At 36.8% G+C, this 16,803-nt stretch overlaps 3 protein-coding genes across 7 annotated transcripts; all 3 read left to right on the top strand.

Moving 5' to 3' along the window:
• Window positions 1-2,505: 2,505 nt before the first annotated feature.
• Window positions 2,506-5,299, top strand: LOC121801399 (protein TIFY 10b-like). Its single transcript, XM_042200882.1, has 5 exons — window positions 2,506-2,885; window positions 3,016-3,151; window positions 3,900-4,249; window positions 4,318-4,375; window positions 5,014-5,299. The coding sequence occupies exons 1-5, from the start codon at window positions 2,717-2,719 to the stop codon at window positions 5,117-5,119; spliced, it is 819 nt and encodes a 272-aa protein (XP_042056816.1). The 5' UTR covers window positions 2,506-2,716; the 3' UTR covers window positions 5,120-5,299.
• A 1,416-nt stretch (window positions 5,300-6,715) lies between these two features.
• On the top strand, window positions 6,716-13,116 carry LOC121797729 (protein PHYTOCHROME-DEPENDENT LATE-FLOWERING-like). The gene is made up of 12 exons (XM_042196419.1): window positions 6,716-7,027; window positions 7,418-7,457; window positions 7,595-7,659; window positions 7,780-7,860; window positions 8,226-8,306; window positions 8,480-8,638; window positions 8,716-8,814; window positions 8,889-10,210; window positions 10,564-10,790; window positions 10,868-11,016; window positions 11,125-11,163; window positions 11,243-13,116. The coding sequence occupies exons 1-12, from the start codon at window positions 6,863-6,865 to the stop codon at window positions 12,764-12,766; spliced, it is 3,951 nt and encodes a 1,316-aa protein (XP_042052353.1). The 5' UTR covers window positions 6,716-6,862; the 3' UTR covers window positions 12,767-13,116.
• A 360-nt stretch (window positions 13,117-13,476) lies between these two features.
• On the top strand, window positions 13,477-16,335 carry LOC121799038 (acetylglutamate kinase, chloroplastic-like). 5 transcript variants are annotated; one of them, XR_006050134.1, is made up of 3 exons: window positions 13,477-13,607; window positions 14,345-15,918; window positions 15,993-16,335. XR_006050134.1 is itself a non-coding variant. In XM_042198362.1 (3 exons), exon 2 carries the CDS (start codon window positions 14,373-14,375, stop codon window positions 15,405-15,407), a length of 1,035 nt encoding a protein of 344 aa, XP_042054296.1. In that variant the 5' UTR covers window positions 13,477-13,607; window positions 14,345-14,372; the 3' UTR covers window positions 15,408-15,416; window positions 15,552-16,335. The 5 variants fall into 5 exon arrangements, 4 of the variants coding, with proteins under 4 accessions (XP_042054296.1, XP_042054293.1, XP_042054294.1 ...); XM_042198362.1 differs by having other exon boundaries at window positions 14,345-15,416; window positions 15,552-16,335; XM_042198359.1 differs by having other exon boundaries at window positions 14,345-16,335.
• The last annotated feature ends 468 nt before the right edge of the window (window positions 16,336-16,803 follow it).

Raw genomic sequence — 16,803 nt, 5'->3', positions numbered from 1 at the left:
TTTTTAAATCAAAGATTAAAAATATTAAGGGCATATTTGAAGGAAGATAAATAGATAAAATAGAATAAGAACCCATATTTTTAATTATTTTTAGTTAAATAATTTTAACATTGTTAAGTTATCTTTCTACTACTATCCATTAGTAAATTAAGCAGAAAATGAATAAAATTGAAAATAATAAAGTAGATAAATAAAAAGATGAAACAAAGAACTAAAGAGAGAAGTACACTATAAGTAATAAGTAAAGTAAATACAGATTAAATATAATTGTTTTTGTCATTAAAACGATTTATTTACGGTAAAACAACCAAATATGTTGGGTGAATTGACATGAGCAATTTTTCCTTGTCTGCACTATCATTTGAAGTGTAATCATTTGAAAACTTGAATCTGATAAAAACATGTTAATGATTTGAGAATTGTAAAGTTCTGATATTGTGGATCTGATAGTAAAATTTCAGCCAAAATTATTTTAAATATGTGTTCATGTAATTAAGATTAGCAATGCAATCACAAAAATTCTCCACTCTGCTTCATTCCCTCAATACTAAAAGTGCTCCCATAAAGATTAAAATAACAAAGAGAAAATTAAAGCAAGCGAGGCCCCAACACTGAAATCCCCTCGAACACTTCTCTTGATAAGTACTATTTCGCTATGGCGACCTTAATTAGCTCCATTCTCAAGTTCAAGGAGTTGTGCACGATATTCGCATGATACGTTGTTGATGTCCGATAGTGTTCTAGACATGCATGATACGTTGTTGATGTCCGATAGTGTTCTAGACATGCATGACGAGGTGTGATTGTTCATAGCCGAGAAGACGTACTGAATAAATAACTTAGAATTTTTTTTTATTTTAGGAATTTGAATTAATGTACTACTAGAGAGTTAATTTATCTGAGAAATAGTAAAAGAAGTACTACTACAAAATTTATAGTATGATAACTTACAAATGAATATCGTGCACATATGAAATACATAGCAATTAATTTTCATTTTGACATGTGACAAATTTATTAAATCTCTCTATCCATCTATGTTTAACCATAACGGTCAACTACTGTAGAAGGGCATTATGGTCAATGAAATATTAAAGCTTTGTTCTACTTCATAGTTATCCAAAAGCCATATCCGATTTGCCATGTCAAATTTATCTCTTGGCGCATATTTGGTAAGGCAGATAAATCGTCTAGAGTTAGGAATGAATGCATAAATTTGTTTTGCTAAATATTTACATTTTAGGTTATGATTTGAAATTGTGCGACATTAATTTTTTTTCATGTTTCGTTATGAAAATATGAAATTTTACATAGCTATTCACTAAAAATTCGACAATGATATAAAAATTAGCTTGGTGCGGATGCTTAATCCCCTTTTGTTTATTCTTGATCTCATATAGTACTATATTGTATATTTGTATGTATGACTTTGACACTTATGAGTATTATCGAGTTGTATATGCGGACTAGGGTTGGTTGCCAAAGAATTTAATGTGTTAGTAGTATTTGTTTTATTCGTGACTATTTTTGAAGTTTTTGTTCTAGTAGCAGCGAAAAGAAATCCCCACTTGTACACATTTTAGCAAACACTAACTAAATTTCATGTGACATTATTAGGCAACTAAGATTCACACTCATTCTCATTTACTATTTGTTAAAAAAGTAATGTTGTGAGTAATATGATTTTCTAAATGTGATTTATCAAATATTATGTATTCTATATTAACACATAGTATTAATTAAATAAAAGATGTGATATTATTGCAAGATTTTTAGTTAAATTATGAATTAAGATTACTTTCTTGTTTGATAAAAAATCAATTAACCTCGATTATTTAAAAATATAGTATTGAATTACATATTTAGCTGACCCTTCCTTGGGATTGGCTGAAAATATCATGGCTACTTCCAATCCACAAATTCTTTTCGAAGATGACACCAAATAACATTGCTCTAAGAATTTTTTTTATATCAACCCACCTTTTGAAATTAAAATATTCGTCTTATTAAAGTAACAAAAACTCTTCTTCATTCATTTGTTCACTTCAATTGCATACCATTTCAACCAATGGATCCGTCCCCTCCAAAAGTATGTTATGGATTGGCCACTTAACCAAATTGAACTAACATATTCAAGTATTTTATGAATTCGCCACTTAACCAAATCGAACTTACATATTCGGACAAACTCAAAACATACTCTCATGTCATGTGAGAACCAAAGTCCAATTTTGTGCATGTGTTTCACCCACCTTTGTCCTTTGCCCCTTTCCACAAGTGCCACCATTTTTCTAGAATCTATATGCATGTTGACATGTTGTATACCAATGCCCCCTTTCACAAGGTCCACAATTTTGTTGAATAAGTACATGCATCTATACTCCCCCACCCTAGCCTACCCCACCACAACCAATTCCTTTTCACTGTATCTCCACTCTCAATTATCACGTGTTTAATGAACAGACCACACATTCTTTCCTCCATCACACAAATTCAAAATAATATCGAAATTCAAGCACATGAAATTCGATATGCTACTATTCCAACTGTTTGCCCCCCTCCTCGCCTAACTTCCCCTTTTCCTATTTACTCCCAATTTTCCATCATTCATTCCCCCCAACTTCTAAACAAGGAGTAATTCATCAAACAAACGCAAACCACAAAATTTCCAGCTCAACAAAAAAACCTTCTTTTTCAGCTCGTCAATTCGTCGAACATGTGGAGTGCGAAAGACTCCTCTCATGGCCGGAGTAAAGGGAAGGCGATCGAGACGTCGAATTTCGCCCAAACCTGCAATCTCCTCAGCCAGTACATGAAGCAGAAAGGTACCCTCAGAGATTTGAATCTCGAAATCGGTGGAAAAGTTGAAAGCCTCGAAACTCTAGGTAAGAAATTCTCACATAATAGAGATAGATCTGGCGAATTTAGGGATAAATTAAACTGATTTAAACAGTTAATTCACCTTTTCAGCTGTAAAATCAGTTTTTTTTTTTGTTTTGCTTCCTTTGATTTCAGTGAAGCCTGGATCATCTCTTGCTGCGACGAAACCTGCGAACACCGATTCACCGGTAAACTGTGGGATATCTGCGCATACGGCGGCGGAAATTCCGATTTGTGTGGTGGAAGAGGCTTCGGATAAAGCTAGCACATGGTATTTGCCATTTTTTTACAGCACTGTTCACTCATTTAATACCCGATCACGTTGATAATGTTTTGCGGCATTTAATTAATTTTTTAAGCCATTAAATAATTAATCGCGTCTGCATTAATTAATTAGTACTAGAAATGGATTGTGAAGCAATTTGCCTATGCAATTTGTGGATTAAAAAAATCATGAGTTTGGTGAAATTGGAAAGTAGTAAAAAATCCCTACCCTATATACACTTTTATGCATATTATTTTAAATTATGTTAGTCGGTACGACGCTACCTCTCAAATTAATTGGTCAATTAATTGGTCAGGTGTGAGTCGGTACAAATATAGGGGTATATTTTAATATTTTTTAATGTTAAATACTTACTTGTTTCTATATCTCTTTATAATTAGTTTTTTAATTCTATTAAAAATTATCAACTAAATACTCAAATAGTATCTTTTAATTAATTATATTTTTCTTTTAAAATTTTATTTTTAACTACCAACTATGCTTAATTAATAGTCTAACTTTAAGTAATTATTCAAATTTCTTTTCCAAGGTGACATAAATATCACAACAATATCATTTTGAGGTGAGTTTCTTTCCTTTTAAAAAATGAGGTTATATAACATTCTTAATGTTTTAATCCACACTCAAATTTTAGTTGTGAAGAAAGTGGATTAGCATGACTGTGTTTCTAATTGTGTAGGTAGGCAATTCAGTAAGAGCTAAACAATTCCTACAATTCTTGTTTCTCTTTCAGCAAAGGTGGTAACAGCAAAGATCCCAAGATTGCGCAGTTGACGATCTTTTACTCAGGAAAAGTGTTGGTTTTCGATGATTTTCCGGCGGATAAGGTTCGAGACGTAGTGCACGTAGCCAAAAAGAGCGGTTCGAAGATGTCTTACGGCATCACGGCCACGAGCATGGAACGGCCGAATCCCGTGGCCGCGACGTCAAGCCCGCGCGAGGGGCTACCGCCGCGGCCGCAAGCTGGGAAGCAGCACGTTGGCATTTCGTCGAACCCCTGCAAGGCTAGAGTGAGTGAAGCTGGGCCGTCGAGCTCGGGAGGTGAAGAAGAGCTCTCGACTACCTCTGAGGGTAGTGGATCAGGTAATTTTAGAAGAAAATGGATGATTTCTGTGAATTGTTTGTGTATTGATGTTTTTTTTTTATTGTAGATTTGCCAATTGCAAGGAGATCATCACTTCATAGGTTTCTTGAGAAGAGAAAAGATAGGTATGCATCTTTTATTTTTATTTTCTACTTTAATTATTGGGTTCGTGATCGAATCCATCCCGATTTTAGTGATTTCTACAATTTATACTTTTGAATTTTGGAGGGAGAAACATAATTTTATATTAAGTCTAGAGTGAGAATCTAATGGAAATTTTATAGATTATACTAGTTGAGATATTTAGTTATGATATGAATAAGTTTAATATGCCAACAATAAAAATGATACTCCGTGTTTCTATATTTTCAGTTTCAGCATGTAACTATCCCTTTTTCATTCTTTGGAAATTCAATAATATTAGTCATGTGCTAGTAATGGTTTTTCCATAATTTTATTACATGTAAATATTCGGTTTTGTCTAATCATTTGAGCATTTTACAGAATATATCCCAATGCAGGATGATTGCCAAAAAAAAAACCAAAAAAAAAAACAAAAACAATGTTCCTATTTTTGCAAAAATGTTTGGGAAACATGTGCTTGGACGAAATTATCGTCCGGACATTTTAAAGCGAAAATTGAATAAAATTCATCAATTGCATACGATATGTTCTACGATTGTGTGGTGAATTTATTACTCCAATACTATTATTGTAATTAATTTTAATTTTGTAGACTTATCAATATTTGCTTCTTGTTCAGATCTGCTGTGAGAGGGCCATACCATAATCATCAAGAGAATGTTGCACACAATTTCAAGGCTGAAGAACCATTTGACCTAAATAACTTCCCTTATCAAAAAGATTAGTGTTTCAATTTTTCCAAGTTGTACTTTATCATTCTTTTATTGTATTATTATAGCAACTTCTTGATTGGTAATGTCTTAGGCAGTTGATTTTCCACTCTCACTATCTATGATATCAAGACCTTAACATATTGTACACTTTGCAATGAAATTGAAGGATGAAACAATTTTTTTCTCTAAAAACAAAATTATACTATAAGATGGATCATTTGTTGTTAAGTATTGTTATTGCTTATGTTCTGTATTTGATGGTTGTTAGAATTTCTGTTCGACTTAGAGCTGATGTGAAACCATTCTTTTCTAGTAGAGGGGTTGATGGACAACGCCGGGATTTGTTTGTGTTTGTTCGGTGTTTTTCTTATAGTGGTTTTGACCAGCTTGTTTGTTTTTGTATATACTTCGATTTTGTTATTAATTGTTTCTGTATTTATAATTTATGTTCGCAATTGATTGTACCATATCAAAGACTCAACATACATACATAAATTATGGCATGATATTTGTAGAGCAAGTTATAAAAATGGTCCGACTTTCAAAATATGCAAGGAAAAATTGTAGTTTGGAATTCTGACGTGGAAAGCCAGAATCAGACGTGGATATTTATAATAATTAAAGATAATAATGGACTACTTATTTAATGGGACCAAATACTATGGGCCCCTAATTAGGCCCAATTTAATTTACAAATAAGTCAGAATTATGACCCAATTGTTTTTGCCAACAAACATTTGGTTTCATTTTCATTTGATATTGACTCATTCATTATTTATTTCCATTAATCATAATTATCTATGGTTTAACGTTAAACAGTAATCTATTTTATAATGTGAAAGTGCGGCTTTGCTATGTAATAGTATTTCATTTTTTCGAAAGTTCATTGCTGCATGTATTTCTTCCTTTAATACTACTACTTCTAGTACTCTAAAATTAGTCAATATTTAATTAGTATATCTAGTTTCGTAGATTAAGATTCATTTTCCAATTGAAATAATGTGGTTTTTATACTCATACTGCATATATATGTACACACCAGTCCCTTAAATATTACTCTTATTAGTAGTATTTAAATTCGTCCTGCATCTCATTTCATGAAATGGATAGATTAATTCATTTAATCTTTACAATGATAATCATGAATTGAGATAATTTGAATTGTGATAATTCCTTGTCCATCCAAACAAAAAAAATAAAAAATATACTAAAAAAAATAGTATAGTGCAAATTTGAGTTGATTAATTTGAAAAAGGCCATTAAAAAGTATTCCATCCATCCTAAAAGAGTATGAATTTTGGATTAAGCACAAATTTTAATATATAATTGGTAAAATTAAAAAATAGAAAGAAAAAATAATTAAAGTATTATTAACAGAGAATAGGTTTTTTATCGAAAAATATAAAATTTCTAAAATTAGAAAAAATGCTTATGGGATAGACTAAAATATATAATGAATACTCTGATGTGTTATAGGACGGAGGGAGTTAAAAGTTTTTTAGTAATAGTAGTATTATAGTACTAATAAACAACAAATTACTATTATCCTCCTAAAAAGATTATTATCGACTAAAAATAATGTATTTTTGTTCAAGAGTTCTACATAAGATTGCGTCTCTCTCATCAAACATACACACCCAGTCAGACACAAAAGAAAAAGCAAATTCATTTATGCAATCGTCTCTTCAATACATGAATTGTACTCCATTATTCTAGTTCTCGAGGTAGTGAATTCAGCTTGTAGAGATCCAAGCTATGGGGATCTCGTTTAAGGTCTCCAAAACAGGTAGGCGATTTCGCCCCAAACCGCTGCCGTCAAATGCGAACGTTGTACGCGCCGAAGATGACGAATTGATCGATTCCCAAATCGCTGCATCGAAGCAGAAAACTGATGCCGCTTCGCTGTCTGCTCGGAAGCTGGTGCGCTTGCTAATTTCCCTCTTTATGTTTTTCGCAATTTCGATTTGCGAATGTATATGCTGTATGAATTGTAGAATTAGCTAATTAAATCTTTTCCCGTGAGAAGAATTATCGATTTTGGTGAGTATTTGAGGCTTTTCAGTTAGAACGAGCTCTACATGCGTTTCTTTTTCTTTCCCCCTAGATTTTGCGTCTCAACATGTGATTTGGGGTTTGTTGAATGAAATTGCATTGGGAGCTGGATAGAAATTGAGATGTTTGTTATAAAGACAAAACATGATGAATTATGATTTAACTCAGTGAGGAAAAAAGGGCACTTTGAAGCTTTTATCTCTACATAGTTGCTAATTCCAGCTGCATTTCGTAACGATTTCGATCTTTATTGGACAGGGAGAGGCCAGGGAAAACAGGGGAATCACTAAAATTGGAGGTATGTAGATATCTTGTTAAAATATATACACAAGATTCTTATTTTGCTCTCATTTTCTTAAAATATTTGGCTTCATCGTATTGTATTAATTACTACTATTGTGCTTGATTGCTTTCTCTTCGATCCTTGTTCGCCAGATAATGAAGTTTCATTCACTCTTAGACTTTTTCCGGATGGATATTCAATCGGGAAACCTGTTGAGGTCTGCCATTCATTATCCCTCTTAAATTTTGTATGAAAGAAATTAAGGGTCCCATGTTAAAAATGAGATTTTTTTGTGTAATTTGTGTGTTGGTTGACTATGTTCACTATGAATCTTCAGAATGAATCTGCCAACCAGACATCCATCAATGTACCGAAGTTATTGCATCCATATGATAGAGCATCAGAGGCTCTTTTTTCGGTAGGTTTGCTATATATCTCCCTTTTAGAGGATTTTAGCATTAGTTTTATAGTGCTATAACTTGTGTTAATCTAAATGAAATGGCAAACACTCTTTTCCCTACTTAACAGGACCACTTATCACGGTTGATTAACTGTTGACTTTGCTGTATGTTGATTGGCAGATTTTGTTAACCTTCATGTCATTTTGTTTTCCAAGTTGTACATACTTTTATTGTTTGATATGCATTTGTAATTATTATAGAATCAACATAAATATTTGGATCCCATGTTTTATAGAAACTCTAGTCAAATTCCTCATATTAAAACCATCAATTTTTATGATTTAATTATTTTAAAAATCTTACTTGCTTTTTTTGGTTGAAGGCAATTGAATCTGGTCGATTGCCGGGAGATATTCTTGATGACATACCTTGCAAATATATTGATGGGACAATTATCTGTGAGGTAAGCTATCCAATGTCCAAAATAGAGTTGTTAGTGATAGTTTGTCTCAACTACAATTACCTTAATGGATCCTTCTTCTCAAAATGCTTTTAAAGTGAAACATTAAATAAAACGAAGAAATTTATGTTATGAGGAATCGAGCAGATCCTAATTTAATGTAATTATTAACACAGGTGCGAGATTATCGGAAGTGCTTTGCTGAAGGAGTTAACATGGCTTCTGGCGAAAGCCCACCTGCAATTAACAGAGTGTCTCTTAAAATGTCACTAGAAAATATAGTTAAGGATATTCCAGCTATTTCAGAGAATGGTTGGACATATGGTGATCTGATGGTAAGTGATCCTCTGCTCTGATTTGTGCAGTTGAAGGATAATTTTCTTACTTGGAATTAATATGTTTTTGAGTAAAGGAAGTGGAGTCTAGAATTTTGAAAGCTATACAACCGCAACTTTGTCTTGATCCATCCCCACAGCTAGAAAAACTATCTGAAGATCCAGTTCAAAATAAGGTTTGTCTATTCTTTTTTCCCTTTATGGTTTTTAGGTTTCATGTTATAATTTTTGGTGTTACCTCTGTGTTTAGTTAAATTTAGAACTACGCAGCATGCGAAGGAAAAGATTGAGGCAGATTTCTGAAGCTAATAACCATGGAAAGAAGGCAAGTCTTGATAGAGTTCCAGAAAGTTCTAGGCTGGGAGATGCAGGAACTTTAATGCAGCAACCTGCCTATGAGAATACAAACAGTCAAAATAATTCGAATGCTATGCTTCAACTAAGGAGCAATAGCTTTGGGTCGGACGGCTCTCTTCTGCCTTCTCCTATGGCATCCTACCAGTCAAAATATACCGGAGGCGTAAGCCCAAGAATGATGAAGGATCAGCGGACAGGAGCACTTTTGAATGCCTCTGTAGGTTCTCCTGGTGGGCAGGACATGATGATCCCATTCGCTGATAACATTGCTGCTTCTCTTCACGGCAAGAGGGAGAATCAAGATGGACAATCATCTCCATTGACCAACAAGAAGGCTAGGCTTACACATGCAGGTCCTGAGGGAAATATACAGCATTTTGGTTCACAGATGGATTCATTACATGGGTCTGAATCTCACTGGAAGAACACATTAATACAGCAGCAGTCAATTGGAAGAGTCATGCAGTATGCTAACAATGGCATGCAAAAGTTCCCTCAGCAGGCATTTGAAGGGAGTCTAAATCAGGAAGGAGGGCAGATGCCATTCAGTGTTGGACAGCAAGGAATAAGATACAACCTGAAGGAAGAACCTGTTGAGACAGATAGATTGGATAAACCCGATGGTCGTGTGGCCATGGGAGAGAATGAATTAGCAAATATCGACTCCCAGCAGTCACGGTTGCCGCAAAGGATGCCACATCAGATGATGAGATCCGGCTTCCCTCAATCTCCTTGGAACAATCTTGGACAGCCTCTTGATAATAATTCTAGAAAGGAAGACCCTTTCCAGAAAAGAAAATTAGTTCAGAGTCCTCATGTTTCTGGCAGTGGCTTGCCTCAATCTCCTTTGTCGTCGAGATCTGGAGAATTTTCTAGTGGCTCTATGGGGCATCAATTTGGAGCTGTTGTAACTAGTGGGCTCGTATCATCACAAAAGGATAAATCTGCAGTCACATCTGTTGGTGTTGGTGGCAACCCGTCTTTCACTTCAAGTGCTAATGACTCTGTGCAGAGGCATACTCATGCACAGGCAGCTGCAAAACGCAGATCTAATTCTCTTCCTAAGACCCCTGCAATGAGTGGAGTTGGCTCTCCAGCAAGTGTTGGCAATATGAGCTTACCAATAAATGCGAGCAGCCCTATTGTTGGGAGTCAGACATTGGGTGATCAGACCACATTGGAAAGATTCTCGAAGATAGAAATGGTAGCTATGAGGTATCCCCATCAATCAATATCCTCAAATTTTTGTCGTCATTCTGATTTTAGTTTTCATGCCACCAAATTATCAAGTAGATATCATATTTACATATTCTGTTGCACTCTGGGTGAATCTAGCACCGTCTGGGTAAGATTCAGTGAAAGACTTTTCGTGAGTGTTTGTCCTTCTGCGCATGAACTTGAGTCGCAACAACCATTGAACTTATTACAGAATCCACTGTAGGAAAACAAACTTCTAATGGCTTCTTGTAATATCTGATATTCTATAATAGGTTGAATTATATCCTCGAACGTTGTCTTGTCTGGAATTATTTGTTTATGTTGGATATAATGATTTTTTTTGCTTTCAGGTTTCAACTTAATTGCAAAAAGGGTAAGGTGGAGGAGTATCCCATCAGGAAGCCTAATGCATTTTCATCTCAACAGCTGATGTCTCATTTCTCAAGTGATTCAAACAATGAGAATTTGAAAGATGAAACATGTCAAATGCCACTGTCAAAGTCCCTGGTTGGTGGTAGCATGAATGTTTGCAAGACCAGGATTTTGAACTTTATTCAGACAGAGCGCATTCTTCAAGGTGAATTAACAATCTTAATATTTCTACTATAATATCGGCAAACTGAACTTGGCCGATCCTGACAATTGATCTGTCAGGTAATACCTTCCAAGTGGTCCAAAAGTCCAGAACTAGGATGATCATGTCTGAGAAACCATATGATGGTGCCGTTGCAATTCATATAGGGGAGATAGAGGACGCAGATTACTTGGCTGCAGAGGATTACCTTCCAACGTTGCCAAATACTGTAAGCTTTTCAAGCATCAATTTTCTTTGATAAACACGATGACGTTTCTTGTTTCTGTAACTACTTACTCATTTTGCTTCTTCCTTGCAAAATGTTTTGCTTACGCAGCACATGGCCGATGTACTTGCAGCGCAGTATTCTTTACTGGTATGTCAGCACTTTTTAGTTAAAAATTCAACGATTGTGATTTAGCTCAATTTGCTGCTGATAATATATACTTGAGCAGATGACACGGGAAGGTTATCACATGGAGGATCACGTCCAACCAAAACCTGTTCGGATGAATCCTAACTCAGGGACCCAGCCCAATCCTTCGGGAATATCTCCCACTAGCGCAGCACCTGAGATGCAGCAGTTTTCTGAAGGTTTTTCCCTGCAGCAATCAAGTGATGTCGCAAAACCGAGCAACAGTGGTAATTCAACCTCATCGCAAAACCTACAAGGCATGAGGGTGCTGCCTCCAGGAGGTGCTCAGGCAATTCAAATGTCCCAAGGACTTCTACCTGGGGTTTCAGTGTCTTCGAGGCCTCAGCAACCCGAACAACTGGCGCCTATGCAACAGCAACCTCAAATGCCACAGCAGCATCCCCAGTTCCAAAGGATGCTCCCAACGAACTCGATGCAGCATCTGAATAATATAGCTCAGAATGCTAGCATGCAGCTGGGGCCTCATACGACGAACAAGTCTACAGCTCTCCAGTTTCAGATGATGCAACAACAGCAACAATCGCAACTTCTTCAGCCGCAGCAGCAGCAGCAGTTAGCAATGCAAAGAAAAATGATGCCTGGCCTTGGAAACGTCGGGATGGGAAATATTGGCAATAATATGATGGGGCTTGGAGTTAATGGCTTGGGTAATGTCATGGGAATCGGTGGGGCTAGGGGTGTGAGTGGATCGGGCATTTCTGCACCGATGGGGTCTATGTCAACCATAGGAAATATGAACCAGAACCCCATGAATCTGACTTCTGCTGCAAGTCTTACTAATGCCATTAGATCCGGGACGCTTAATCCACAGCAGCAAGCTTTCATGAAAATGAAGTTGGGAAACCAAAACAGAGCGAATTTGTTGGGAAACCCGCAGTCGAGTATTGGAGGCATACCTGGCGCTAGACAGATGCATCCAGGATCAAATCTTTCCATGCTCGGCCCTGCTGCTCTAAACCGGGCCAATATGAACCAGATGCAACGTACAGCTATGGGTCCACCAAAGGTACCGGGAATGAATCCTTACATGAACCAGCAGCAACAACAGCAACACCAGCTTCAGCAGCAGCAGCAGCTACACTTACAGCAACAACAACAGCAGCAGCAACTACAGATGCAGCAGCAGCAGCAGCAGCAGCAACAACAGCAACAGCAGATGCAGCAACAGCTGCAACAACAACTACAGCAGCACCCGCTGCCACAGCCACAGCAGCAAGAAACAACGTCACCATTGCAAGCTGTTGTTTCACCTCCACCAGTCGGATCACCTTCAAGCGTGGGGATTCCCCACCAAATGACTCAGCAACAGCAACAGCAACAGCAACAGCAACAGCAGGCCAGTCCCCAGCAAATGAGCCAGAGAACTCCGATGAGCCCACAGCTCAGTTCCGGGGCCATTCATCCGATGGGTGCTGGTAATCCAGAAGCCTGTCCAGCCAGTCCTCAGTTGAGCTCACAGACCATGGGTTCAGTCGGTAGCATCGCAAACTCTCCAATGGAGCTACAGGGTGTCAACAAAAGTAACTCTATAAATAATGTATAATGCTGACGAGGCTGTGACAACCGGGTAAGACGTATACCAAATGAGATGTCAAAAAATGAACCCCAAGGAGCATTGCTGATTGATTGTGTGGCTGTTCACAGAATAAAACGTAGAAGGAAGAAGCCCTTTTCAGTGGGAGAGTACATAATTCCATTCCTCTTCAATGATGAATGTTGTAACTGATACATTAGTAATAACATGTGTTGTAAAGCTAGGAGATGTCATAGTGTCTCGTGTTGGATTAAGCTGATTTTGTTTATTCGGTTTTGTCACTTTTATGTAATGTACTAGGATGATTTATGCATTGCTATTTATAGAAGATTCCTCAAAACATATATAAAGTGCAGTAACTGTTAGCCTTTATAAAATCAGAGCCAGGTCATGTTCTTGAATAGGCTGAAAAGTTTGGTTGTTTTCATTTTATTACAAATTGAAAAGTGGTGTTATTATTTGTAAGTAATAGTAACTAATTAGAAACTAAACTCGGATCAAGTGTATCTTTTTAGCATTTAAACCTTCAAAAATTGGCAGATTACTAAGACCACCATAAGAAAAATAAAAGAAACTATAATATTCTAGTTTTCTTTAGTTAGGTCGAACACTCTTTGAAATGAATTAATATTCTTAAAATGGTAATAAACTCGGAAAATAAATAGTAAAAGAAAAAGTTTGTTTTGCATAGTACTACTAGTAATCAATAGTGAATTTTTATTCAAATCCACTATATAATAATCACTCAAAACTTCTAACATCCCTCATCACATTGCGCAATCCCCATTTTTAATTGTTGTTGGCAGCTGAAATCAGCTACTGCAATTCGCTTTACAGATTTGTGAAAGAGGTCAGTTGATTTCCATTTCTTCTACTTTTTCTTGTGAAGTGTCTGCAACTTATATATGGCAATGCATGCGGAAAACTAAAATGTTGCTTGGATAGTCAAGACTGCTTCAAGATTTGTTTTTTTATGGATATTTCTTAGTCGTATATCAGTTGAGAGATCCTAATTTCTAAGCTTGAGAGTGTTGGAATGGAAATTAAGGATTTTTTTCTTTGTTTTGCATTTTTTGAGTTTGCAGAAACCTAATTTAGCTAGCACCGTTGCGGTTTTGCTTTTACTCATTAACCTATTCTTGAACGATTTCGATTGCTTCTCTATGAAGTGAAAAAGTTAGTTTATGTTTTGGGCAGTTAGTCTGTTTGGATGTTCTAATTTTTTAGGAGATTGTCTGATGTTTTTGGATGATTCTTATTCTATTTATCTTAAGCAATTGTTGTTCTTGCTTTTCTTGTTACTTGTAAATTTCAGAAATTAAGTGGTTTTTTGGTTTCAAGTTGGGCAAATAGGGTTTAGATATCTTTTTGTTTTCGGTAGAGATTCACTGAGTATAGATTTGTTCTCATTCTGTTTATGCAATTTGGAGATTTGCATTTCTCCTTTTGTTGTTTAATTCTTTTTTGGATTTTGGATTAGTATGTATTGCTTCCATAGTTGTGTACTTTGTCTTGTCTTGGTCGTTTACTCTTGGATTAGTGGATGGGGCATGAGCTTATTCTTTGCTAGTTTGAAGTCTTTAATAGGTTCATTGTCGAAGCCGTTGAAGAAACGATGTTAGCTGCCAATATGCGCCCGATTAGTCCTTTACCAGCAGTTCTTGAAAAAACTAGTAGTTTTGCTCTTTCATGGCAAAATGCAGCGCCTTTGGCCAAATTCAAGCCCAGCCGTATAAGCACAAGCGTCAGATCGTCTTTACATTCGATTGTAGCTCCAGAAGTTGATCAAGACTTCACTTCTGCTCAAACCCGAGTGAAGATTTTATCCGAAGCATTGCCCTTTATCCAGAAATTCCGTGGCAAGACCATTGTTGTTAAGTATGGAGGAGCAGCGATGAAATCCGAGGCCCTGCAGGCTTCTGTGATTGCTGACGTTGTGCTTCTTTCCTGTGTCGGCCTCCGTATCGTATTCGTCCATGGAGGCGGGCCCGAGATCAACCAGTGGCTCGGAAAACTGAACATCGAGCCAAATTTCCTCAACGGGCTCCGTGTCACTGATGCATCGACCATGGAGATCGTGTCGATGGTGTTAGTTGGTAAAGTGAACAAGCAGCTCGTCGCGCTGATCAACCAAGCTGGCGGTACCGCAGTCGGGTTATCGGGAATCGATGGCCGACTCTTGACGGCTCGGCCCTCTCCAAATGCCTCGCAGCTCGGTTTCGTTGGCGACATTGCGAGTGTCGATCCCACGATAATCCGGCCGCTCATTGACAACAACCACCTCCCCGTGATCGCCTCGGTCGCTGCTGATGCAACCGGACAGGCCTACAACATCAACGCGGACACGGCGGCAGGTGAGCTGGCGGCGGCGCTGGGGGCGGAGAAGCTGATATTGCTGACGGACGTGGCCGGGATACTGGAAGACCGAAACAACCCGGAGAGTCTGGTGAGGGAGATCGACATCAAGGGAGTGAAGAAGATGATTGAAGAGGGGACGATAGCTGGTGGGATGATCCCGAAGGTCAACTGCTGCGTGAGGTCACTGGCGCAAGGTGTTCGGACAACTAGCATCATCGACGGGCGGCTGAAGCATTCGCTACTCCTTGAGATTTTGACTGATGAAGGCGCTGGGACGATGATCACTGGATAAGTATTACTGGTAAACTAATAGTAATGCTTTATGGTTTATGTCAGTTTTTTATTTCATATTTGGAAATGGAATTTGTTTGAGAATTTCTCATGCTTTTGCTTGCTTATCATACGCATAACTGTTTCTAACTTTCTATTTCAACAGAAAGATAGAATCAAATTACAGGGGACAAAAGGTGAATTTGAATTCTACCTTTCACTAGTTTGAAGCTGATTCATGAAAAAACTTGCATCTATCCTTGTAATGACGCCTTCATAAGGCAAAGTTTCGAAATTTTTCTGCTGCTTTTTCATGACCTTGCTGGTGAATTCGTCGACTCCCTACTGCATTCGTATTCTGAATATAGTAAATGCGGCTTTGCTGCGAGTATCCCATATTTTCCTTGAATGTTTGCCTCTGTACTGGAAACTCGGGATGATTGGGATTCGAAGAAAAGCTCCGAGGTTTGTTCAGATCGTGTTCACTCTCTGCAAGTTGAAGTTGATAGCCATTAAGGGTTGTTAGTATAAAAGTGAGTTTGTTTATCAGATTGTCTAGCTTTCTTTCTAGTGTTCTTGTTTAGATTTGGATGCTCGTTTCTTGCAGCCCTGATGGTCGATGGATACCAGTGAAGCGAATCACATGAACAAAACCCGAGACTAAGAACATGATAATCTATGATGTTCAAATCTGATCTGTGTTTTGTTCAACTAAAGAGGTGTACTTACCTCGTCGACCTCTGCATTTTTCGCTTTTCCTCCTGTTGCGCATTTCTAACAAAATTCTTCCTTTCTCCTTCATCGTCGAATTCTATCACGATCTACAGAAAGTGATCGAAGAAATCAAGAAAGAAATCATATTAGTCCAAAATGTACAGCTATTTATCTTTGTGATTGTATACCAAAGACTATATCAAGGTTTATGTCATTCATATCTTTAAGATCCCAAACTCGACTCCTCTTTGTGTCATGAATAACTCATAAAGTGAAAAGGATATAATCGAAATCCACTATTTAAAAACCACACTTACTATATAAAGGCTTCAATTCAAATCAAGCAGCTTAATTCTTAACTTGATAGAGTTGTGTTTGATTTCAAGTTTTGAGATTCATTTTCTGACATTATGATGTGCATACATGATTAAAGTAACTCTAATCCATAATTATATGCTAGGCACATTACATTCCCATATCAATGAAATATAAAAGACTTAAAGATTCCTAGATAGTTGCGTAAATATTTTAGTATTCATGGTGTATTAAAAAGTCATAAAAGATTTTATTGTTCATCCTTATCTGTCATAAAGATTTTTAATTCTCAACTGTGGAGTCATGATACAAGATTGGTTGTCTTCTAATGTTCTCAAATTTCCATTCACATTCTGTGTGTGCATTCATAGACTGAGTTTATCATGGCT

The sequence above is a fragment of the Salvia splendens genome, chromosome 4 (assembly GCF_004379255.2).
Source record: "Salvia splendens isolate huo1 chromosome 4, SspV2, whole genome shotgun sequence".
NCBI classification, from domain to species: Eukaryota; Viridiplantae; Streptophyta; class Magnoliopsida; order Lamiales; family Lamiaceae; genus Salvia; species Salvia splendens.
The sequence above is the reverse complement of the archived record's forward strand: the minus strand, read 5'-3'. Positions and strand labels throughout refer to the sequence as shown.

What these genes read in the sequence shown, in the direction of transcription:
- LOC121801399 (XM_042200882.1), top strand. Translation starts at nt 2,717, where the DNA reads ATGTGGAGTGCGAAAGACTCCTCTCATGGCCGGAGTAAAGGGAAGGCG. An exon ending in CTCTGAGGGTAGTGGATCAG is followed by an intron (nt 4,250 to 4,317) that starts GTAATTTTAGAA and finishes TTTTTATTGTAG; the next exon opens with ATTTGCCAATTGCAAGGAGA. An exon ending in CTTGAGAAGAGAAAAGATAG is followed by an intron (nt 4,376 to 5,013) that starts GTATGCATCTTT and finishes CTTCTTGTTCAG; the next exon opens with ATCTGCTGTGAGAGGGCCAT.
- LOC121797729 (XM_042196419.1), top strand. Translation starts at nt 6,863, where the DNA reads ATGGGGATCTCGTTTAAGGTCTCCAAAACAGGTAGGCGATTTCGCCCC. An exon ending in GGGAATCACTAAAATTGGAG is followed by an intron (nt 7,458 to 7,594) that starts GTATGTAGATAT and finishes CTTGTTCGCCAG; the next exon opens with ATAATGAAGTTTCATTCACT. An exon ending in CAATCGGGAAACCTGTTGAG is followed by an intron (nt 7,660 to 7,779) that starts GTCTGCCATTCA and finishes ATGAATCTTCAG; the next exon opens with AATGAATCTGCCAACCAGAC.
- LOC121799038 (XM_042198362.1), top strand. Translation starts at nt 14,373, where the DNA reads ATGTTAGCTGCCAATATGCGCCCGATTAGTCCTTTACCAGCAGTTCTT.